Source organism: Miscanthus floridulus, chromosome 11 (assembly GCF_019320115.1).
Source record: "Miscanthus floridulus cultivar M001 chromosome 11, ASM1932011v1, whole genome shotgun sequence".
NCBI classification, from domain to species: Eukaryota; Viridiplantae; Streptophyta; class Magnoliopsida; order Poales; family Poaceae; genus Miscanthus; species Miscanthus floridulus.
Genome location: NC_089590.1, coordinates 38,459,641 through 38,484,209, shown reverse-complemented (window position 1 = coordinate 38,484,209; position 24,569 = coordinate 38,459,641). Strand labels below are relative to the sequence as shown.

The 24,569-nt window shown below is 47.2% G+C and overlaps 1 protein-coding gene across 1 annotated transcript; it reads left to right on the top strand.

Moving 5' to 3' along the window:
- The first annotated feature begins 8,797 nt into the window (after positions 1-8,797).
- LOC136491797 (uncharacterized mitochondrial protein AtMg00810-like) lies at positions 8,798-9,903 on the top strand. The gene is made up of 2 exons (XM_066488034.1): positions 8,798-9,157; positions 9,859-9,903. Exons 1-2 carry the CDS (start codon positions 8,798-8,800, stop codon positions 9,901-9,903), a joined length of 405 nt encoding a protein of 134 aa, XP_066344131.1.
- The last annotated feature ends 14,666 nt before the right edge of the window (positions 9,904-24,569 follow it).

Sequence of the window (24,569 nt, the reverse complement as noted above, 5' to 3'; positions counted from 1 at the left end):
TCCGGCTCAATGGGCGCGGGAGGCACGGCGGCCGTGGCCGAGGCCGGCGGTGGAGGGCGGCAAGGCGGGGCGAGGCCAAGGCGAGGAGAGGGCATGGCGCGGGCACAGAAACCGGCGAGGGGACTGGGGCGCGGGCAGAGGGGCGCTGGCCGTGGCACGGGCGTCCAGCCGCGGGCAACGGCGCGGCGCGGGGGGCGGCACGACCGCGGGGCGTGGGCTGTCCGCGGTGACGCAGCGTAGGGCGGCCTTGGGGTGGCTGCGGTGGCGCTTGGCGGGTGCGGACGCGATGGCACGGCGCGGCGCGGGCGAGGGCGGCCGGTGGAGGCGTGGGCGCGGGCAGCGGCGGCAGCGGTGAAGCTCGGCTCTGCTCTGCTAGGGCGAAAGAGGGAGAGGAAGAGAGGGGCAGGGCCCATAGGTACTGGCGCCGAGCTCCCTGCCATGTCACCTTCCATGTTCGTGTCGAGCCTAGGAGCTCGACGCCAGGGACGCTGGCGCTGAGACGTGTTAGCTCGGCGCCAGCATCAATGGTGCCGAGCTAAGGGTCCATATTCTGAAATCTTTCCTCTAGGGGTTTATTTGTGAGAAACTTAAAAAGGCTAAAATGAAAAAAAAATCAGACCTGATGATGAGTCAAGGGTCATTGTGCCAAGGGGCAGTGCAGGGCGACCTGCGGATCTCTGATCACTGCTGGTACAGACATTCACATGCTGTCTTCTTAATTATTACTACCGCCACATATGTTTTGGGATGCCTCTGCATGCAACATGTTGGATTGGAAAATAAAATTCAGGATTTCTTTAGTACAGCGGCCAGATTTAATTGTTACTGTTATTTGCTTTATTTCTGAAAACTAACCGTCCTCCCATTCCTTCGTATACTTAATTATTTGGGCGTGGCTAGCGTCTGGACGTGACGACCGCGTCCGAACGCAACGCCTACTGCTCCATTTCACACGCGCATGCGGGAACCTCCCCGTCCGGGCGCCCACGTCTGCTCTGCTTCCCGCGTCCACATGCACGCGGAGATGCACGCCCCAGCCTCCATCCCCCCCATTTCCCGCGCCCAGTGCATGCATGGCGCCCCAACAGCTCTCGTTTCACACACTCACACCCCTGCCTCCATCCCCCTTCTCTTCCCACGCGCATGCACGACGTCCAAGCAGCTACAACAGGTGGGTCCCATTGCAACATGTGTAGAGCATCTGATCTGCTTTTGCAACACCCAGATGAAACACTTGCAACATACGTTCGAAACACCTGAAACACTTGCAACATATGTCTGAAACACTTGAAAAAAACACTAGAAAAACTTGAAAACACGTGCATAGCCATTGCGAACATATGCAACATCTAGATGAAACCCTATCAAAAAAAATATCCAGATGAAACACCTGCAACATACGAATAAAGACACTTGAAACACTTGCATATATATATATATATATATATAGGACGAGGCTAAAATGCACCTGGGTGCATTTTGTGCAGCAAATGCACCCGACCGCGAGTGCTAGACGTGCGGAGCACGGCGAGCGGCGAGCGTGAGGTAAGTCCACGCTCCTGCATGAAAAACTAAATGGAGACAACCAACTACGTGATGCCACCTAACAGCTCAACCCACCACTCCAGGAAGCATGCATGCAGGGAAACTTTTGTTGATTCCAAACGAAAAAATGCGATATCTTCTAAACCATAGATCCGATTTTAGATCTGTTTGAAGTAGATTGTTGAAAAAAATATGCTTAACACAACGAGATCCATGAAGGTTGTATTTGATGAAGTTTTTTTCAAATACGTAATTACAATATATTGTACTATGAATTGCAAGCACTTCTACAACACAATTGCAACTTGGCTGTAGCATATTTAGCACTGGTTGCAATGAAGGTTGTATTTGATAAAGTTTTTTTTCAAATACGCAATTGTAATATGTTGTACTATGAGTTGCAAGCACTTCTATAACACAATTGCAACTTGGCTATAGCGTATTTAGCACTGGTTGCAATGAAGGCTGTATTTGATGAAGTTTTTTTTTAAATACGTAATTGCAATATGTTGTACTATGAGTTGCAAGCACTTCTACAACACAATTGTAACTTGGTTGTAGCGTATTTAGCACTGGTTGTAATGAAGACTGTATTTGATGAAGTTTTTTTTCAAATACGTAATTGCAATATGTTGTACTATGAGTTGGAAGCACTTCTATAACACAATTGTAACTTGGTTGTAGCGTATTTAGCACTGATTGCAACTCAGAATTGCAACTTGGCGTGATTATAGTGACCAGATGCGTATAATACACATAGTTATAACTAGTTGCAACTAGGTGGTAGACAGAGTTGCAATCGGTAGTACATTGACATGCAACTCGCTTAAAGGATAAAAAAATATATATCCATATTGAATCTAGTTTTGCTCAGAATATTTTTTTGAGTCAGATGCAACAAACGGTTTGTCAATCGGGGTTACGGTTTAGGAGAAAATTTATTTCAAATATTCGAACCAATAAAAACTTCCATGCATGCATGTATTCGCTTGGACGCGCTGGTTGCTCCAAGTTGGTGCGTCCACCGGCCTAGGTGCATTCTATATACAGGATGCACTCAGGTGTATTATAGCAAAACAGTATATATATCGATATATATACGTCTTAAATTATAGCAACACCCAGATAAAAACACTTGCAACATACGTCTTAAACAGATAAAACATACGTGTATAGACGTTGCAACATGTCAACATCCCAATCTACTTTTTCAATATCGATATAAAACACTTCAACATACCTCTGAAACACTTGAAATATACTCTTGCAACATGCGCTTTCACTACAATGTCACCTTGCTGCTTGGACGAATGGAGGCTCGTCGTTGTGGAGCTCAATGTCAGCAGCGACGCATGGAGCTTGGCGGCAGCGGCGCCGGCAACTCACCGGTGGTGCGGCGTCACACGAAGCTCCTCCCCTCGCTTGTTTGCTAGAGCATTCATTGTTGAGGCTTGGTGGCGCATGCGTGGAGCGACCGTGGCGGGCGGATGTCGCAGTGCAGGCGGGCAGCGCAATGGAGCGCGGAGTGGGGAAGGCGGGCGATGCAGTGGAGGCGGAGTATGGAAGGTGGGCGACGTGGCGGAGGCGGAACACAATAGAGAGAATTTTTTTAGCGGCGCGAGCGAGGCACGGGAGCGAGTGGGGCGGTCTATCCGGACGAACAGACGACTGACGCCTGCAGTACTTGGTCAGTTTGATTATATTGGGCTTATTGGCAATGTATCTTGGATATGTATTCTTGCTTCAACCCCAACTAATTTAATTTAGCTCGACGTCCCCGTCTTCAAGGTTTAGAGATTTTTCTTGGCCAGCATGGTTGAAGTCTTCTACCTTAACAACAATTCCCTAGGGGAGGTTATACCCCCGGGTCATTGAGTTTTTTTCTTAGTGCAACAAGCAAAAATGGGTAGTATTTCACCCATAAAAGTTCAAATTTTAAGCATATTTCATTTATATGATTTTTATAGAAAAAATAAGAATCAGAATCTAGCCTAATAGCCAAACATGTTCATAAAGTGATTCTGATCCATCGCCCAAAATATTTCATGAGAGAATCTAGATATGAAACATTTCTATACGAATTTGAATCTCTATCAAACCCACCCTTAGCTTGCTTTCTAATTACTTCTGTTTCAATGTTTTTGGTTTACTAAATTTCACGTCTTAAACATATATTGTGCAGATTGTAACTTTTCATATTTACATTTTGCAGAGGCCCTACTGATGTTGACTTTTTTTCAAGAAAGAAGTGAGTACATCACTAATGCCCTTGATTAAGAAACAACTTTCGCATCAAAATATTGATGCAAAATCTAAGCTAGTGCTCTTCGATCGATTCAAGGTGCCTGCGCGTGAAAGGCCAGGTATGGGTGGATGCACATGCATCATGCATGCTGAACACTTTCGGGCCGCTTATGATTGCCCTCTCATGCAGATGAAGCTTCTAATGATGAGCAAAAGCGATGGTTTAGATGTTTGATATGAGTTGTGAGATGCAAAAGAAAAAGGAACGAGTACATTTATATATATTTATCTATATAAATATGGATGGGGCCAAAGGAACAAGTAAGCTCACATGATTAGTTGAGCTCAGATAAATGATTAGCATGTGCCTTCCCCTTTCTTTATTAGATGCCCTTCTCCTCTTTCTTCAATGCCGTAAAAAATACCCATGATTAAAGTAATGTTTCGATTCATTGTACCTCTAAAGGTTTGTGTTAAAATATGATATATAAAATGTGCCCTTCTTCGTCTCCTATTCTCAATTGACAATAAGATCTTTGCATATATGGAAGCATCTTTCTTATAAAGACATTAATAGTATCTTAGGGCATTAGGTATTATGACTTTTGTGGCATTTGGTACCAGGCTCTTTTCTTGCATGACACTTGGAAATGCAGATACTTTAGTCCATGTTACTTCTCAACAAATACTATGAGCGAGTCTATGACCAGTTTCCTTTCTGATCTAACTTTTTTGGTTTCTTAACTTCTGCTTCATTCCTCAAGAGTGGAGGGAACAATCTATGACCGAAGTCTTCAAAGAATGATAATAGATGCTCTAGCTTGTTAATTTATCCAGTAGTTACTGCTAATCAGTTGACCAATCCAGTGGAGGTTATGGCAGTTGGTCTGAATATATGAAGGTCATGAGGTTAGCCATACAGAATCTTTGATTTGCAAATATTAATTGAAACCATGTGACGAATACCGACACAATACATCCAAGTAGACTACCTGAACGGCAGGGGCAAAGAATAAGTTGTTAGATAATCTATTGGTACATTGTGTGAATACAGCAAGGGAAGACGGCGCCAAAAAGGTCCCCTGCTATGATACTGTAGCCGCTGCAGGTGCAGGCGCCGCACGGCTCATCTGCAGCACTGTAGGCATATGCAGTGGCCGGCGCAGAGTCAGCCCTATATATTATCTAGTTACTGTTACAGCATGTGCGCTGTACTAGGACTAGATGGATAGAGTTGTATAAATAGACTACCACGGCAACTCAGTAAAGAGAGCTCAGATTTGCCATCTCACAGACAGGGCTTCGGCCAACGCTGGTGTCTTGTATTGTGTGTGCATGCTTTGTTCTCCCTTCTTCTTCTAGCTCCAGCCATAGTGTGTGGGGACGGACAACGCTTGTTCATGGTCGGCACGGCTAGTGGGTGCTCAGCAACACTAGCGGGTGCTCGGCAAGACTGGTGAGTGGTTCACTCACCTGAGCCGGTGATCCTGTGGGCCAACAAGTGGTATCGGAGCCGTACAAGCGTCGTCGTCAGACTAACCGCTGGCGATGACGGGCGGTTCGGAGATGGGTGATAGCGGTGGCACTGCTGTGGCTGCCCAACCACGACCAGAGGTCGTTGTTCGTACGGTGCGGGAGGTCAGCAGCACCAGTTGGCCAACGCTGACTCGCACCAACTATGGAGAGTGGTCGGTGACCCTAAAGGTCTAGCTCAGAGCCTGACAGCTCTAGAATGCTGTTGACAAGGGCACCGATAATAAAGAAGATAATATGTCAGCGCTGGAGGCTATCCTCGTTGCTGTACCGATGGAGTACAGGGAGCCGTTGGGGACGAAAAGCTCTGCTAAGGAGGCGTGGGAGGCTATTACGGCGATGCGTGTCGGTTCCGACCGCGCAAAGAAGGCGACGACCCAGCTTCTGAAGCAGGAGTATGCCAACCTCAAGTTCAAGGATGGTGAAACGATGGAGGACTTCTCCCTCCGCCTATAGACGTTCATTAGTAAGCTGAAGAGCCACAGCGTCACCATCGACGAAGAGGAGGCGGTCTCCAAGTACCTCCACTATGTGCCGGCAAAGTACATCTAGATCGCTCTCTCCATAGAGACGATGCTGGACTTGTCCACCCTTATCATTGAGGATGTGACAGGTCGTCTACGGGCAGTGGACGAGCGCCTAGAGCAGGCGATAGCAACGAAGGACAACGAAAAACTCCTACTGATGGAAGAGGAGTGGGCTGCTCGGAGGAACTCTAGGAAGGCAGCCTCCTCCAACCGTGGTGGCGATGGCAAGCGCCGCGGCAAGGCTTCTTCGGAGAAGAAGCAGGTCGACCCCAACGCCTGCCGATGTTGTGGGAAGATGGGCTATTGGGCACGGGAGTGCCCAAACCACAAGCAGGAGAAGAAGGTTGAAGCTCATCTAGCGCAAGCTGATGATGAGGATGAGGCCACTATCCTGATGGCGACGTTCTGTGCACTGCACGATGTCGAGGCCGAGGAGAAGGAAGAGGCGACGACGATGGAAGGACCTGGGAAGGCTCTGAAGACCGTCAACCTCGACGAACCACGCGCCCAAGTTCACCTCGGACGTGTGGGCACCGACCAGGAGCAGCGGTGGTATCTGGACTCTAGTGCCAGCAACCACATGACGGGCTCCAAGACATCCTTCTCTGAGCTTGATGGCGATGTTACCAGTACGGTTAAGTTTGGTGACGGCTTAAGGGTGGCTATCTAAGGGCGCGGCACCATTATCTTTAGATGCTAGAACGGGGAGCACCACGCGCTAACGGATGTATATTATATCCCGTAGCTATGTTCTAGCATCATCAGCATTAGTCAGCTGGATGAGCGCGGTAGCGAAGTACTGATCAAGGACAGCGTCCTTAGGATCAGGGACTGGGAGCAACGACTTCTTGCCAAGGTGAAGAGGTCCCTAAACCGGTTATACCTGCTCGACCTGAAGGTAGAGCAGCCGATGTGCCTAGCGGCAAGACACTTCGAGGAACTGTGGAAGTGGCATGCCTAGTTCGGACATCTCAGCTTCGTCGTGCTTGGTCGGCTGGAGAAGATGGTCCGAGGGCTACCCCACATCAAACACGGAGGCGAGCTGTGTGACAGCTACCTGGCCAGGAAGGAGAGGAGGCTACCTTCCCCAAAGGCGGCCAAGTATCACGCGAAGGAAGCTCTTGAGCTCGTTCACAATGACCTCTGCGGGCCGATCACGCCTACTACAAACGGTGGTCGGTGGTACTTCCTCCTGCTCTTGGATGACTACAGTCGCTACATGTGGCTGCAACTCTTAACAAGCAAGGATGAAGCAGCGGCGGTGATCAAGAAGTTCAAGACGCGCGTGGAGGCCGAGAGTGGCAAGAAGCTTCGCGTGCTGAGGACGGATTGCGGCGGTGAATTCATTTCAGTGGAGTTCGTTGTGTATTGCGAGGATTAGGGTGTGGGGCAACACCACACCATGCTGTACTCGCCATAACAGAATGGCGTGGGGGAGAGGTAGAACCAGATGGTGGTCGGCATGGCCCGATCAATGATGAAGGCCAAAGGCATGCCGGCAAGGTTCTGGGGGGAGGCGGTGACCACGGCAGTGTTCATCCGCAACCACGCTCTGACCAAAGCCCTAACAGGCAACATGCCGTTCGAAGCTTGGTATGGGTGCAAACCGAGCGTGTCCTTCCTCCGGACATCCGGTTGCATTGACCACATCAGGAAGGCGAAGCCGAACCTCACCAAGCTAGAGGATAGGAGCACACCCATGGTGTTCCTAGGCTACACGGAGGGTACCAAGGCGTACTGGCTCTATGACCCACACGGAGACAAGGTATTTGTCTCGCGCGACGTCGTGTTCGACAAGGAGGCGGCTTGGGACTAGAGCAGTCCGAGCACGGGGGAAGCTGGTGGCTTCACCAGCACCTTCGTCGTTGAGCACTTGGTCATCCACGGTGGTGGAGACACTAGGGAAGAGGTGCCGAGCACTCCAGCGGTGGAGCCTAGCACTCCTGGGGCAGTGCCGAGCACTTCAGGAGGGATGTCAAGCACTCCGGGAAGAATGTCGAGCACCCCTAGAGGGATGCCGAGCACGCCAGGAGTGGTGCTGGGAGGTTCTGCAGTGGTGGCAACCACTCCAGGACGGGTACCGAGCACTCCCGTGGTGGAGCCAAGACGTCTTGTAGTGGTGCCGACCACTCCAAGACTGAGGCTGGGCACTCCTACAGTGTGGCCGAACACTACAGGAGTTATGACGAGAAGTCCAGAAGTAGTGCTGAGCACTGAACCTAGGGTGTCGAGCACTTCAGGTACTGAACCGAGCACTCTGGCAGAACAGGGAACTCCATCGACGCCGATCGAGTTCGCCTTACCTCCAAGTGACATCACTGAGTTCGTGGATGCCTTCCACAAAGGTGAGGAGGTGTGGTTTCGCAGGCCGGACGACATCGTCGATGGCACAGGACCCTCAGGACTGGCTGGTTGGCTACTCAATGACACAGAGTTGCTGCTAGTCAGAGCAGAGGAACCACCCACGTTCGCGCTGGCCGAGCGGGACAAAAATTGGCGACGGGCGATGCTAGAGGAGATGAAGGCGATCGAGGAAAATGAGATATGGCAGCTCATCGATCCACCTCCAGGATATCGTCTGATCAGCCTGAAGTGGGTGTACAAAGTCAAGCGGGATGAGCTTGGCGCTATTGTCAAACACAAGGCACTGCCTTGTCGCCCGAGGCTTTGTTCAGCGCGAGGGCATAGACTTCGAGGAGGTCTTTATGCCAGTAGCGCATATGGAGTCGGTCCGTTTGCTACTTGCCTTGGTAGCAGCAAAGGACTAGCACGTCTATCACTTGGACATTAAATCGGCCTTCCTCAACGGTGAACTAGCAGAAACGGTCTTCAGTCAGGCAACCTCTAGGTTTCACCGTCAAGGGAGAGGACCACAGGTGCTCCGACTGTGCAAGGCGCTCTACGGGCTGCGGCAGGCCCCACGAGCATGGAACGCCTAGCTTGACGCCATGCTGGGCGAGCTTGGGTTTCAGAGGTGCGCAACCAAGCACGCGCTCTACACGCGACGACGGGGGAAGGAGGAGCTCATCTTCGGCATGTATGTGGATGACTTGATCGTCACCGGCATGCGCACGGAGGACATTAACAGCTTCAAGCGCGAGATGACGGCTCGTTTTCGAATGAGCGATCTCGGCACACTCTCCGACTACCTTGGCATAGAGGTGAGACAGGGGAAGGAGGAACTCACGCTCGGTCAGAGCGCGTATGCCTCCAAGCTATTGGAAAGGAGCGGCATGACTGAGTGCAAGTCATGCGTGACTCTGATGGAGGAGCGGCTGAAGGTGACGAAGGCCAGCACCACGGCGAAGGTGGATGCGACACTCTACCGGAGCATCGGCGGTGGTCTGCGCTACCTAGTCTACACGAGGCTGGACATTGCGTTCGTCGTGGGCTACGTCAGTCGCTTCATGGTGGATCTCAAAGAGGATCACTAGGCTATGGTGAAGCGGCTACTGCGCTACGTCAAGGGGATGGTGGATCATGGGATCATCTTCCCAAGGACCGATGGAAGTAGGCTGCAACTCACTGTGTTCAGCGACGCAGACATGGTGGGGGACATCGACGGGTGATGGAGCACCTCTGGCGGCCCCAATTTCATGATTGTCACTGAAACAGAAGGTGGTGGTACTATCTACATGCGAAGCAGAGTACGTAGCGGCGGCCACAGCGGCGTGCCAAGTTGTGTGGCTACGCCGGCTGCTGGGCGAGCTGACCGGTGTGGAAGCTCACCCACCAGCAATGATGGTGGACAACCAGTCCACCATCGCCCTCGTGAAGAATCCGGTTTGCATGACCGGAGCAAACACATCGTCGTGAAATTCCACTTCCTCAGGGACTGTGTCGATGGAGGGCAGATCGTCATCGAGTTCGTCGAAACTGGTCGGCAACTCGCCGACGTCTTCGACTCACGGAGCTGAAGGAGATGATCGGCATGGAGGGGGTACAAGGCTTAGCAGTAGGATTAGGGGAAGATTGTTAGATAATCTACTGCTACCTTGTGTGAACACAGCAAGAGAAGGCGGCGCCGAAAAGGCCCCCTGCTGTGATACTGTAGCCGCTGCAGGTGCAGGCGCCGCACGTCTCACCTACAGTACTGTAGGCACATGCAGTGGTTGGCGCAGAGTCAGCCCTGTATGTTATCTAGTTATTGTTATAGCATGTGTGTTGTACTAGGACTAGATGGATAGAATTGTATAAATAGACTACCACCGTAACTCAGTAAAGATGGCTCAGATTTGCCATCTCATAGACAGGGCTTCGACCAACGCTGGTGTCTTGTATTGTGTGTGCATGCTCTGTTCTCCCTTCTTCTAGCTCCAGTCATAGTGTGTGGGGACGAACAACGCTTGTTCATGGTCGGCACGGCTAGTGGGTGCTCGGCAACACTAGCGGATGCTCGGCAAGACTGGTGAGTGGTTCACTCACCTGAGCCGATGATCCTGTGAGGCCAACATAAGTTGTAATAGTTTTTTTTAGCTACCTAGCTAGTAGATTTTCTGAAAGATGCCACATTTGTTGTTTATCTATCTTGGATATTCAAATAGTACAGGCCAGCGAAAATTAACCCAAGATCTTGCTATCGATCCGCCCCTTTAGTATCATTGCAAGTCGTCTCAAAAGCGAGGCGCATGACAAATTTCAGTTATGATCGATGCAGATGTGTGGTAGCATGATAGGATGCTGTACCAGTACCACTTCTGCTTTGTTTATGAACCATAACCAATCTTTCTTGGAATATATATATTCTACATTTCACCTTCCTTTATGGAGTACTCCTATATCATTAACTAACTGAAAATTTGCGTGCCGACATTGATATTTTAACACAACTCAATAATCTCAACTAAAACGGAAGCCATCTGTACTTACAGTATGATATCCTATTGGCTCTTTTAGATCACCCCCATCATGTTACTAATCATGCAGGTTATTAGTTTTCTGGTTTTGACAATATAAGGGCATTATCATTGCCACTTCCCCATGCATGTACCTGCAATCTCAACCAAACTAATCATGGGTCACTTCCATGAGCATCCATCACCTTTGAGGCCCCATGGAAACACTTTTAATCTCAGCTCACTCATGCCTAGATTAGCAGATGCCTCACTCTTCTCTCTCCTCTACGTACGTATGCATTGATGTAAGATCAAGGCAAGAGGCTACCAGTGGCTCCAAACTAGTTATGGGCAACATGTGAGCCAAGAGACCCAGCTGAATTTCCTAACGGTAGCCGAACAATGTACTGGCCAGTGGGCACTGCAATCTTCTGAAAACAAATTGGCAGAGGACAGTCTAATATCTTGCATGGGAAGGCAATGGATCAACAGACTGTGCTTACACTCTCTGATCATGTGTGTAATCTTCTAGAGATCTTCTGACACAAGCAATCTTTGCTTGATCCAATGTGCATGAAAGGTGAAAGGTGTATCTTTGCCAGATCTGGGACTACATTTACTATTATCATCGCAGCAACAGCCATAGCTAGCCAGGATCAATGAATCTTGAGAATTGTTTGGGTTTGAAGCTGATCATGTATATAGTTTATCTCCGTTTGTGCTTCTCTGGCTGAATCACCTCAGGTGTCCCTTGTTCTTGTTAGATATGTGAGATGCAATCTTGCACTGTTGAGTTTTCTTTTTTTTTAAAAAAAAAAAGAGAGAAAAATTAATGAACTCAACCAACATAACCATTTCAAGTATGGATGCAGAGTATGTGCGATATGATACGACATAATATTCAGCAGTTATTGTTCGTATCATATAGGCATTAATATATATATATATATATATATATATATATATATATATATATATATATATATATATATATATATATATATATATATATATATTCATTTATAGATAGTACCTCAGAATTAAATAAAGCGGTGATCTGAAACTAGGAGCTTTTATCGACAAAAATCTGTATAAACCAAATGCAGGTCAAGTCAATCCTTCTCTTACACTATAGTCACATGACATTAAAGACTGTATGTCTGATTCTGCAGAGTATTTGGCAAAAATTGACCACGAGCTATCCTGATTTAGTACAACAAAAGGTTCGAATCATATTACAAGCAAACAAATATCGCATTTGATTTTTTATCAAAAATGTATGGTGATACTAGTGGTTTTGAAATAACCGTGCATTTCCTAGAATATTCACTTTACTTTCGTTGTTTTCAGCTGAAACTGAAACTCCTAAGGGTCTGCTGCTGAAACTGAAGAGTACTATTCACTTTACCTAAGGGTCTGCTTGGTTTCTTTGCCGAGAGCTATGCTGCCCTGCCGAGCTAGGAACCAGAGTGGGCAAGGCGTTTGGATGTCCAGCTAGCTGATCTCAATTTTTTTGCTGGCAAGCTTTTTCATTCCTGGCTGAGGAGGCTCTCCTGCTCGGGCGAGCGTCTCGTTGTTCTGAGCCTAGTGAGGCGAGGCGAGGTCAGAACAATCTTCGCAGAACCAAGCAGGCCATATTTACCTTATATGCACCTTGAGAAAATCATTTTGATTGACAATTTCATATATACACCCATTTGGCAATGCAGAAACATTGCTCTTAAGTCTTAACCATAAACAAACAAAACTGAGCTGGTAATAAATGGAATGCGATATGATAACTTATGTTCTCAAGTCTAAAAGTCTATTTATGTACTAGTATCAGAGAATGTCTACACTAAAATCCTAACAACTTACTGTGAAAAGAATCCAAACTACTCTATCTGTAACTCTATCCTTATGGCTAACCTCTTGCGATTAGGTATCCTTGTGACTTCGCCGATGCTTCCATCAAAAAGCAGACATCACATAAAAAACTGAATGGAGCATGATTTCGAACAAATTCTCCCAGGAGCAACAAACAAGAAGCTTGGACGAATAAAATCATGTGCTCTAAGGAAAAGATTTGGACCTGATCTCAACAAACCTGTTGTTCTGAAGAGCCTTAGTGTCATGCTCTAAGAGTAAGCTATTCAGACGACAGTACAGTCTCTTGGTAAACAAAGCGAGCACTTCAGTGCTGCACACATGCATGAACCAAGGTTCCATGTACTAGTAAAAAGTCTCACTTTGGGCCCAAAACTTCAACAAGCTAAGCATTGGGGACCGGAAAAGGAGCAGAAGCAATGTATGATGTATCCCGAAGCATACCCTGAAAGTCAAAGTTTACTACTGAATTGGTTATGTATGTATTAATTAAATATATCATGCAAGTAAAAAGTAATTAATCAAGAGATGGATAACCACTACTACAGAAATTATTTTCACCACCAGTTTCTCCAAAACCGGCAACGATAACGTTTCACACCGCCAGTTCCAAGGCCGATGAGGTGTAGTGGGGCAAAAAACCAACAGTGAAAAATGTTTTCACTGCCTGGGTCGGCGTATGATCCAATGGTAAAAACTGTACTAGTTATTATCGTTGGATGATACGCTGACCCCACAACCGTCATTATATATTTAATATTGATTCGGTTTTCAGTTATCTGTAGAGATTTGGAGTTGATTAGGATATAGGATTATTTGCAGAACTATTGGGTTCCATAGGAATAGGCATATCCACTAGCTCTATTAGCTTGAGCAAAGAAATGCACACATCCGCCCCTTGTGACCTACTACTGTTAAGCTAGGACCAAAATAAAGGTAGTTACTAAAGGTTGACGACCAGCTCAGTACTGTTGGCCAGTCAGCCATGTGCTGATGTGCAGGTAACCCCACGGCCCCGTTCGTTTGTCTTAAAAATGACATGTTTGGCTTCTTTTTTCAGCCGAAACAGTGTTTTTTCTCTCACAACAATTCAGCCGGAACAGTGTTTTCAGCCTAGTTTCAGCCAAGTTTCAAACCAGCGAACGGAGTGTGTAAAGCATGAACTCCTCTTTTCAAAATAGCCTGAACAACTTGAGGCCAAATCAGCATTGTATTGCATGGATGGTTATAGCTGTGTACAGTTTTTCATCATGAAAATGAAGAGGCAAATTTTCCTTCTCCATCTTAGCAACAGACGAACTTTAGGCTATAGTATATAGCTTTACAGAACTCAGGCTCCTTTTTTTTTGGAAAATGGAGAGCTTGTAAAAGGTCTGAAGACTCCTTTTTAAACAAAAAAAAAAGTGGAAGCCTCCATTAAGAGCATGAGAAAATGATACCAAAGGGGGAAAATAACCAACACAGTTTTCAGCTGTTATCGGCAATCTGTCTATCACAGTTTTCAGTTTTGTTGAATTGCCTAAAATGTTGGAGAAACCCACAGCACACAGGACCGAACTCAGGGCCAGTTTGGTTGCCAAAATTTTTGGCAAAACGATACTGTAGCGTTTTCGTTGTTATTTGGTAATTAGTGTCCAATCATAGTCTAATTAGGCTTAAAAGATTCGTCTCGTGGATTTCGTCTAAACTGTGTAATTAGTTTTATTTTTTATTTATATTTAATGCTTCATGCATGCGTCCAAAGATTCAATGTGACGGGGAATCTTGAAAATTTTGGCATTTTGGGAGGGAACTAAACAGGGCCTCAAACGAAACACGCATACTGCAGGTCTGCAGACAGCAATTGACAATGGCCCCGTTCGCTGGTCTGAAACTTAGCTGGAATTGGCTAAAAAATACTGTTCCGGCTGAATTGCTGTAAGAGAAAACACTGTTTCGGCTGAAAAAAGAAGCCGAATAAGCAAGCGGTGATAACCAACTTTCTGTGCCACCTTACGCTGTTCATGAAGCAAGGTACGAGTAGTATGCACTCTCGTTCCAGAATGCAGATTCAGGGCACTGCGTTCTTTTCTCATGTTGTTGAAATGGTGAAAGGCTTTTCTGGCTGCTAGATGGACAGTACAGGCCGACTAAGCTAGGATTACGTGAAGCCCTGGACCAAGTGTTCATGAGCAGCAGTACGGGCCGTCGGGCCGACTATATAGTGAGGATACCAATTTGGAAACCGTAGTTTTGGTACTTGGTAGTTTCTGGATTGGTGTGCTGGTCAATAAGCGCAGCCCAGCCCATGAACAATCAATCAAGAATAATGCCAGGTACACGAGCTAATGTTCGCATGGCATATCAGTCGAATATTCTTTGGAGTTATGTTCTTCGCCACTGATCTATGTGTCCTCTGTTGTGCGTAGCGAACTAGCGACACTGTTTGATCATCCTGACAGTCTGAACCGTTTGGACTGAAAGAAAGAAACAAACAACAGGGTCTTCGACAGCCGTGGTGTAACACCCTGAAATTTGTACTTTTGAAAATACGATTTAAAAGATTTATTTATGAATTTTTGTGCACATGAAATATAGGAAAAAGAATATTTTTCATTATATTAAAATTCATCATAAAGAGTAGTAACATGGATGTGCATATATGCCGGTGCATTTGATTTATTGCAATGAGTGGTTGAAATCAAAATTCAAACTGAATTCAAATCGCTTTTGGAAATAAGTTTGAAAAGGGCTCTGAAAAGAAAATAAAAAGAGAATTAGAAAATAAAAGAGTTTTTAAAAGTTTGCAAAAGTTCAGTTTTGGAAACCTCCCAAAAGTTCTCATCTTGAAAAGTATATTTGAAACTATATTTGAATTCGATTTGAATTTAGATTTGAAATGGTGATTAAGAAAATAGAAAAGGGGATTCTAGTTTTTCTTTCCTTCTCATGGATTTGGCCCGAGCAGCCGGCCCGGCCTATTCCTCTCTCGCGTGGCCCGGCTCCCTTCACTCTCTCTCCCGGCCCAGCTCTCTCCCTCCGGAGCAAGCGGCCTGTCTCTCCTTTCCCCTCTTCCCCGCCTTGGCGTCGGCCCGTTCCCACCGGCCAAACCAAAACCGAAGCTGTGCGGCAGCATCCTCTCTCTCTCTCTCTCTCTCTCTCTCTCTCTCTCTCTCTCTCTCTCTCTCTCTCTCTCTCTGCGACTGACGCGTCGGGCCCACCTGTCGGTGCCGTCCCCTACCTCGAGTCGTCATCGCGCTGGACTCCAACGCCGCCATGGAATTCGTCTCCGTCTCCGCTACGCCACGCCTAGCATGACCCGCAAGCCAGCCCCGCTCATAAATAGCGCCCCTGCGTTGCGCCCCCCTCACCTAACCCTAAAGCGACAGCCGCTGCCCTCGCATTGCTCCAGCCGCCATAGCCCTAGGCACCGCCGTCGACACCGTCCGCCATCCCGAGCCGCACGCCGCCTCCGTCCTCTCCACGCCACCGAGGATTGCTGAGGTGAGTTCTCCTTGTTCTCCTCTATCTCCGCGTCCCTTTCTTTAGCGCAGCCGAGGCCCGTAGCCTCTTTTTCCGTTTCCCCCGCGAGCTCCTCAGCGTCGGGCATGGACCACCGTGTGGGGCTCTCTACTCCGGCCGGCAATCTTGCCCAAACCACCGCAGCCGTCCCTGTTCCGATCAACGCTCAAGATTAGATCGCGTTAATTCATACCCCTTCGGTCCACTGCGAACCGTGGACGGAGTCCACCACCGCTGGTCCATGCCATAGTGCATGCAGACCACCGCCATCCGACCAATCATGGCGTGCCACGCAACCGCTGATTTGGTCAGCGCCGGCAGCCCCACGTCATTTTCCAAAAAGGTCCTCCGGTTATTAGAAAATCAATCCTCCATCCTTTTGTATTAAAAATAAGTCAGTTTTAGTTGTTTTTCTTTTGGAAAACCCCTGAGCTTTCAACTAATAGTAGCTGCAGCCTGTGGCCCAGTTTAAAATCCAATTTTATTTATTATAAATTTGAAAATCAAGTTCCATCTATTTACAAAACTGCCACTATCTTCATTAGGCCATATCTTCTCCGTTTTAACTTCTATTTGACTCGTTCAAGTTGCATTAAGTTCGTAATGATGTAATCTACGTGTTAGTAACATTGTTTAGCATGTTTAGGGCTTTTGAATAAAATAGTAATTTGATTAATCTATATGAAGCTACTTTTTTAATTAAAAGCAACTTAGGCTTTTTACCTCTGTCTTTTGTAAACAAAATAAGATTAAATCTTATATTGGTTTTCTAATACAAATATAATTTGGCTTAAAACAATTTAGATATTTCTCCAAAGTATCTTTTATATGTTTTATAATTAAAATAAATAAAGCTTATAGTTTTTTTTCGAAGCAAATCTATCAGGTAGTTGTATCTTTTTCACTGTAGCTCCGATTAGAATGCTTTTCGCGTCTGTGTATTCGTAGTAACATGTAGAACATCTTAAAAACCTTTATACTTACTGTTTTATATGTTTGGTGTACTGTTCTAAAATAGATGTAATTTTATGCTATGTATGTATGTGTATGGATGTTTGTATGGTGTTCTATGATTACGTACAGTCGGTGAGCTATACGTGGTGAATCAAGAACCAGATTTTTAAAGTTTTGGACTTGAAGAAGGATCTAAGTTTAAGGTAAGTATAGCATGGGATCTTCTTGTTGTCCTATTCACTTTAATGATTTATTCATGCTGCATGTGTCTACCTTGACTACCATTAAAGATTCCCTACTACTTCGTTACCTTGTGCCTTGATTAATATGGGGTATTGCATTGGGTAGTATGATGCTAGTGCTCAAGTACAACCATGATCTTGTAACTTGACTAATGCTATATGCAATAAACACTAAAAGATGTTTTTAGCAACATGGCTCAAGAGGGCTAGAGCATTGGGCTATTATTATGGTGCTCTAGATTCCTCTCCCTAAGGACTTATCTATAAGTGATCATCCGGGAACTTACAGTACAGCTTTGAGAGCTATATGGCTCTGGCTTTAGTCAAGTATGAGGACATTTTCTAGCTTGGTAGTGGTTACCTTTATGGTGTAAGAATGGTTTGACAAATCGGGTATAGGACAACCTCTACTCTTATGTGTATAGCCATGATGAAATTGTGCCATTCGACAGGGGGTTCCTATATTTATTTGCCGAGTGAATCTAATGGCTCTAACTTGATAGATGAACCTTTGAAAGGCTTCATAGTGAATTCCTGATGATCTTCCTTGGTAGTGGGTTAAGAGGCTCGCGACCTCAAGCGAAAGGGTAAATCACGACTCACAGTGAAAGTGTACAATCTCTGCAGAGTGTAAAACTAGTATATCAGCCGTGCTCACGATTACGAGCGGCCTTGGAACATTTATGGAATAGATGATCACTAATGGTTAATGATGATGAACACGGATGATACTGATGATGATGAAGATGCTCATTAATGATTACTGTTTATGCTATTCATTATTCATGTTTATCTGATCATGTGTTTATATGGGCTTGTGATAAACTTGTTGCTACTTCTATGCTAAAATTGTGACCATTAAAAGCTAATCACAGTGAAACCAGTGTTAACCTTTTGATCCTCATGAACCCCATGTTATATTTGTTGAGTACGACATGTATTTACGCTTGCTTTACTTCTTAAATCTTTGAAAAAATCTCGGATGGGTACTAGATTGCTAGTCTGGAGAAGTTAGGCTTGTGATCAACCAGTCAGTTGTCCCTGTGGAATTGAAGTCTTCACCGAAGATCGGTGTTGTCTTTCCACTGGTTTGCTGTCTAAGGTTATATCATTTATACTAAGTACGTTATATATTGAGCATTGTCTTTTGATATTATCCTTATTTGTGGTTATATGTGAGATTTGACTTCCTAGAGTCACATATGGTGTGTATCTAATTTTGTTCTTAAAACCGGGTGCTACATGTGGCCAAAATGTTTACAACTTCTGATCACTGAGTCTGAGTCTGAGATATATAAATGATGAAACTCGTGTTTAGAGTATGATCACCACACCACTCGTTGGTTTTCAGTTTTTTTCTTTTTGAAGGAAACTGGGAGGGGCAAGGCCCCTACTGGAATTAGTAAGGACTAACAAAGGGTACAACAAAAAGAAACAAAAATAGAGATTACAAAAAAAATGAAAAATACAAGAAGAGCAGAGAGAAATTTCAGGGGACAAAGAGAGAAAGGAAGAGGCAGGCTAAAGATACGCAGGTAGTCTATCTTTCTTCTCCTCTGCTTCATGCCAGTCTCCCAACTTCCCAAGACCCAAGCAGTGGGCTAGGCCGTCACATCAATATGGACTAGACAGGGAACATGGCGTCCTCAGATCCTCACCGTAGGTGGGCTGGAGGAGCGGTGGCATAGCAGACATGAGAAGGAGGAGGCGACGGCTCGCCAGGGTGGAGTATGATGGCGTCAAAGAAACAGAACAGGGCTTGGCTCTCAGCCTTTGGGTTTGGACACTTGACACCGTCGCCGCCTCAGCAGCAGTAGCGCTTGAGCTTCCTCTGCCATTTGCCGATGCTTCGCCCATGGCGTAAAGCGGAGGAGAGAAGCGATGGGTCCCAGAGTGGTATGGTATGGTGCGGAGAAATCAGATCCCAATTTTATATGTGGTTGTGTAATTTTCTACCAAATTGGGTGAGGGTTGTGGAGTTGTGGTTACGCACCAACCCATCTAAGTTCAAATCCTCTCTCGATCCATTTGAATTTAGGTGCCTATTTCTACAATTTGTCTTCTTAATGAAAGGTTGTCTCTTCTAAGATGGCTCTCATTTTTTTATTTTCTTTTGATGAGTTTTCATTCCTCAATAAAACCATTGTCATCACCGTCTTTTTCTATAACGTTCTCTATATATACTGGTGTTTTTATAATATTTTGATGGTAGATCATTATTATCTACATGCTTTTTCATATCTTAATCTAAAAAATATTTAGTTCTTCTTGCAACTTTTCCCCCATTCAATAAATTGAATAAAACTTTCAGTTAAATCCAATTGAGCAATCATAAACACTCAAGTATTGTCCTTTCTTTTAAAAGAAATAGGTAATTTCAACGGGAAAATTATGTACGGTTTGTTCCTTGTATTTTACACGTCCAATTTTATTTGGCAATTTAAAGAAATAAAATCTGACCTATTTTAATTATTGTCCATAACTAACTCAATGGTAATGCTAGCGCCCGCACGCCCGGACGGATTCCCATGTCCAGATGCCCACGCACTCCACGCAGGGCCCGCGGGGCTCGAGCGACAAGAGTGGGAGGGGTGCAATGCCTCCAATTCGGAAGGACCAGCTGCGGCATCATATGCATGCCCTACCGATGTCGGGAGGAGGACACACCGAGATGATGCAGCAGAAGGTGAGGAGAGATGCAACACCTGATCTACTTTTGAAACATCCAAATACAACAGTTGCAACATACGTCTGAAGGTAGTTAAAACACTTGAAAAAAACACCTGAAAACACTTAACCATTGCAGCCATACGCAATATCCAAATAAAACACACGCAACATATGTGTGACACATCTAGATAAACACACTTGCAACATGTGTCTAGAAAACACAGATGAAACATACCTCTAAAACATCTGAAACACTCGAAACATACGCTTGCAACACCTCTGAAACAATTGCAGCATATACAACACGTGCAACATCACCCGATCTACTTTTGCAACATCCATATGAAATAATTGCAACATATATTTGAAACGTCTAAAACACTTGACACATACATATGCGACATAGGGAATGGGGAGGCTAGGCCAGTCAATTTCGGTTGTTGGGGTCAAAGACGGCGACGAGCTGTTGCACGCGAGCACCACCGCCACCAGCGCCACTAGTACCAGGCTTGGCTCAGCGCCATCGTGGTGGGGCAAGCTCAGTCGCCGGGGTGAGAGAGGGCACCACCGGAGGTGGGGAGGACGCCATGCCAGGGTGGGGGAGAGTCTCCCACTCCCATGCAACACCGTCGCGACACATCCATGGATCTCGCTAGTGCTCCACAAATCTCGCCGGGGTGTGGGAGAGGGCCACTGGATTTGTGTGCATTAGGCGCTCCCGGTGAGTGAGGACGCCAGGGTGGGGGTGCCATCGGGGTGGGAGGCGGAGCCACCGGGGTGGGAGAGGGCACATGCCAGGGTGGGTGAGGGTGCCGCCGCTAGCCAAGGAGGCAGCCATGGCCGCGTGTTGGGGTGGGGTGGGGTGGGGTGGGGTGGGGCAGAGCGCGAGGGATTGGGTGCGGGAGTAAGCAAAGTGAGGCGTCTGTCCGTCCGGACGTCTTAATTGGAGCATTACCACTAATTCAGATCGAGGCAAAACAGTTGGATCCTTGACAGCATCATCGAATCACAATGCGCTGGGAACTTAAAGTGAATTCACTATCTAATATATCTTTTTTCACTGTCTAATGTATCTTTTTTCTCTCGCTCAATTTCTACCATCTATCCAATGCTATCGGATGTTGTTGAAAATTTTGATTCCTTCGATTTTCAGTTATTAGTTCGTTGCTTGTTAATTTGTGGTTCATGATATCCATTTTCCTCTTAATTTCTACCCAAGCCGTCCAATTGTCGTGCGGTCGGCGATCAGGTTGTAGTTTGTAGAATCTTTGATTTTGTATCTGCCTATTTTTTTAAAAAAAATTTAAGAGCCAATAGCAAGAGCATGTCAGGCATATATTAATAGAGAATAAGCATAATAAAAAAACAAAATTAAAAAAAACTCATGAAGGAGGCAACGACAAAACTACTGCAGCAAGAAACACAAAACCGATGATCCTCTGAAGCATCAACTGTAAAACGTTACTATGTACACCACATAGAACAAAGCGATGAAAACTAGGAGGGGGAATAGGTTTTCCACAATGATACCTCCAACGAGGAGAATGACACCCATAGACATCGTCAATGCCTAATGGAGAACCAAGATTTTTCAACCAAACTCCTAGAGAGTAAGGGGTCTCACGACACTGCATCCAATGAGGGGCATGCCACTAGAGACGTCACCATTATCAGCCAAAGCCAAGGGCCTAACAGGTCTTTTGCTTGACAACACCCAACACCCAAACCCAAACCACCACATCATGGAGGACCATAGCAAACCGCCACCAATAGGAGATTGATGCGGCACTGATGAGGTCACAGACACGAGATCGATGCAGCACTGAAGAGGTCACAGACATGCGTGACCTGCCGCCGGCACGCCAGCCCACAAGGGCCGCTACCATCCTGCATGACACCAGCTACCACAAGAAGCAACATCATGTTCATGCACCATGCAATGAGTGTCGCCAACACCGTTGCATATCGATGCCCCCACAAATTTATAGAGGAACCACGAGCATCCCCACACAAAGCCACATCTTCAATGAGCTGTCATTTGCTGGTTGCCATAGCGGCGGGGAGCTGGTCCTGCCTAGGAGCTAGTCCATGAGGCTTGGCTAGGGTGACCTTTTAGTGCAAACATGAAATCAAGACCCGGGTCATCGGTTCATCACAGTGTGAGGCGTGATTGGAAAGAACTTTGAATGGGTCAGTCGCAAGGACGATGACAAACAATGCTACACCATGGATCATGCGTATGCGCCTATGTGTGCAACCCCTGTGAGTGAGTTGTGTCCGGCTGCTAGCACGAGCCGAATTGAGTCACTCAGGAGTTTAAGCAATACCAGGATGAAATGCATGGATATCATGTTTTCTGGTTTGCTCTATGGGTCGACTCTAAGTCTCTAGGAACTATAGGAGAGCCTACATGTGTATCTGGATGTGCTTAGGTGGAGAGGCTAAGGTCAAAGTTGACATAACTGACCGATCTACCGGAAGCTGTCGTGAGTCTAGCCATCGTTGCTCGGGGTGTGGCGAGCCCCCAAGCGCTTGTTTGTGGCGGAGTAGTTGCGGTCCTAGGGTCACGAGCTGGTGAAGGCACTTTTTATCGCGTGAGCGGTTGTAGCCAGTGTGGGTCGACCACCTGGGTAGCCCTGGGTCGACCCTTGCCGGCTCAACGTCCTCGATGGGTTAGCGAGTCCTCGAGGATGACTTCTTCGTCTCCGACTGACCGTGATCCTTGGTCTAGAGGGCCCGTGTGTTTTGGTGCTTGGACCCTCATGGCACGATGACGTCGTGGTTGCCACGTCTCTACTTTTGGGTGTGTTTGCCGCCCTTAGTGAAGAGCTAGCGTGACCTATTGCTGCGGAAGTGGGTTCTGAGGGCAACATGATTTGGTTCGCTCAGCGCGACACGTGGTGCGCTTTGGGGGCTCACTTCCTTGGACGCACGCGCCTTCGAGTGAAAGTTGACAGTTCGCAAAGGCATGATGGGCGACCAATCCATCATGTGGGATTGGACCCTGGTTCTGGGCTTAGCCTTGTGAGGCGTGGCGCTGGGTAGCCGCCTGATCACTAACGACGATGTTGTGTAGTGGCGAGTGGTTCCATCGCTCATGGGCGCCCTGACCTACTATGTTCCGCTGGCGGTGGAGACGCTACCCGAGCGTGACTCTAATGCTAGGTCCAGGCCTCCCACGCGGTGGGCCTAGACGGGGTAGAGGGCGGTGATGGATGTTAGCCCGTTCGTGCAGATGATCTCATGGTTTCCCAAAAGGATGTGGCCGACTGGGGCATTCCAAGGGTGAGCTCGCCATGAGCCATGGGCCTCTGGCTTCCTGGGTGGAAGGCTTAGCCATGGCCGGTGATGAGAGAAGGTACTGACCCCCCCTATGTAAGTGAACTTTAGGATGCAGACACTGAGGGCAGTTCCGAGGGTGTGTCCGCCATAAGCCGCTGGGTCCAGACCACCAGAGCGGAAGTTTGGGCCACGGACGTAGGCACTAGCCCTTCGACGCCGATGGACCTATGGTTTTCATGACGGATGTGGCCGCCATGGGCCATTCTATGAGCGAGTCCACCGGCGGTGCGAGGAGTCATCGCTTTCTTCTCAACAAACGAGAGTGCGCGACTGCCCCCCTACCTAACGCGCCAACCATCGGTGTTTTGTAAACTAGACTAGTAAATCTATACGAATGTCATGCTGCTTTAGGAAGACGATGGTAGCATCCAAAAGACACGAGGATTTATACTAGTTCAGGCCGGAGCCCTACGTCCAGTCCCAGAGATGTTCGAGTGCATGTTCCTTGCTTGAATGCCCTGAAGTTCTTACAATGGGGTGCAAGAATGGTAGAAGAGGTAGGAGAGCTAGAGCTATGAGAATGGCTGCCCGAAGAAAAACTTTGAGAGCCCAGAGAGAGAGGAGGTGTGGTGAGAATGAAAATGATAGGTTGCCCTGAAAGAAGGCCTTGGTTGCCCTTATATAGAGTCTAGAGCCAGGTTACAAAGAAGGAGGTTCTCCTAACCAAGAGGTCATAAGCCTGATGGAGAGGGCCTAGCCAACTTGGCTTGCAAGTAACGTCATCTTGGGCTGCACGTCTTGGCGTGGCTGTCGTTATGGTCTTGTGCTCACATCGCGGCATGCCGTGACGTGGTTAGCACAACAAGTTGAGATTCGAGAACAAGGTTAGCACAACAAGCGATGATAAAACAGAGGAAAGTTTAGGGCGCGTTTGCAACCCTAGCCCGGAGGCCCAGCTACGCCCGTGGGCTACAACTTGCCATGTTTGTGGTCATGGCCCGCGAGCGAGCCTGGCTTCCCTAAGCCAAAAACGCCCTCTCTGCCTGGCCCTCTAGAAACGACCAAAACCCTCGTTTCTTTGGAGCCGAGCTCGTGGCGGCACACGCAGGCAATTTTGGGCGGCGACGGGGTGGCTCGCGTGGGCTCTGGCGGGAAGGGGAAACTTCTTCGCATGTGTCCCCGCTCCCTGCTCCCGCTCTGGCCGCCGCACGCGAAGCGAAATGGCGGTGATTTCGCCGGCCTTTATATACGGGTTCCCACTCTCTACTCTCTCCTTCTTCCACTCGGTGCTTGCTCTTCCACCTCCCTCGTGAGAGACCGGAGGTGAGTGGTGGTGCGTGGCGGCGGCGGCGACCTCCGGCTGGTTGTGG

Excerpts from the sequence above, each read along its gene's own strand:
- LOC136491797 (XM_066488034.1), top strand. The coding sequence starts at position 8,798 with ATGCTGGGCGAGCTTGGGTTTCAGAGGTGCGCAACCAAGCACGCGCTC. Across the intron at positions 9,158-9,858 it reads AGGCCAGCACCACGGCGAAG|CAAGAGAAGGCGGCGCCGAA; the intron begins GTGGATGCGACA and ends GTGTGAACACAG.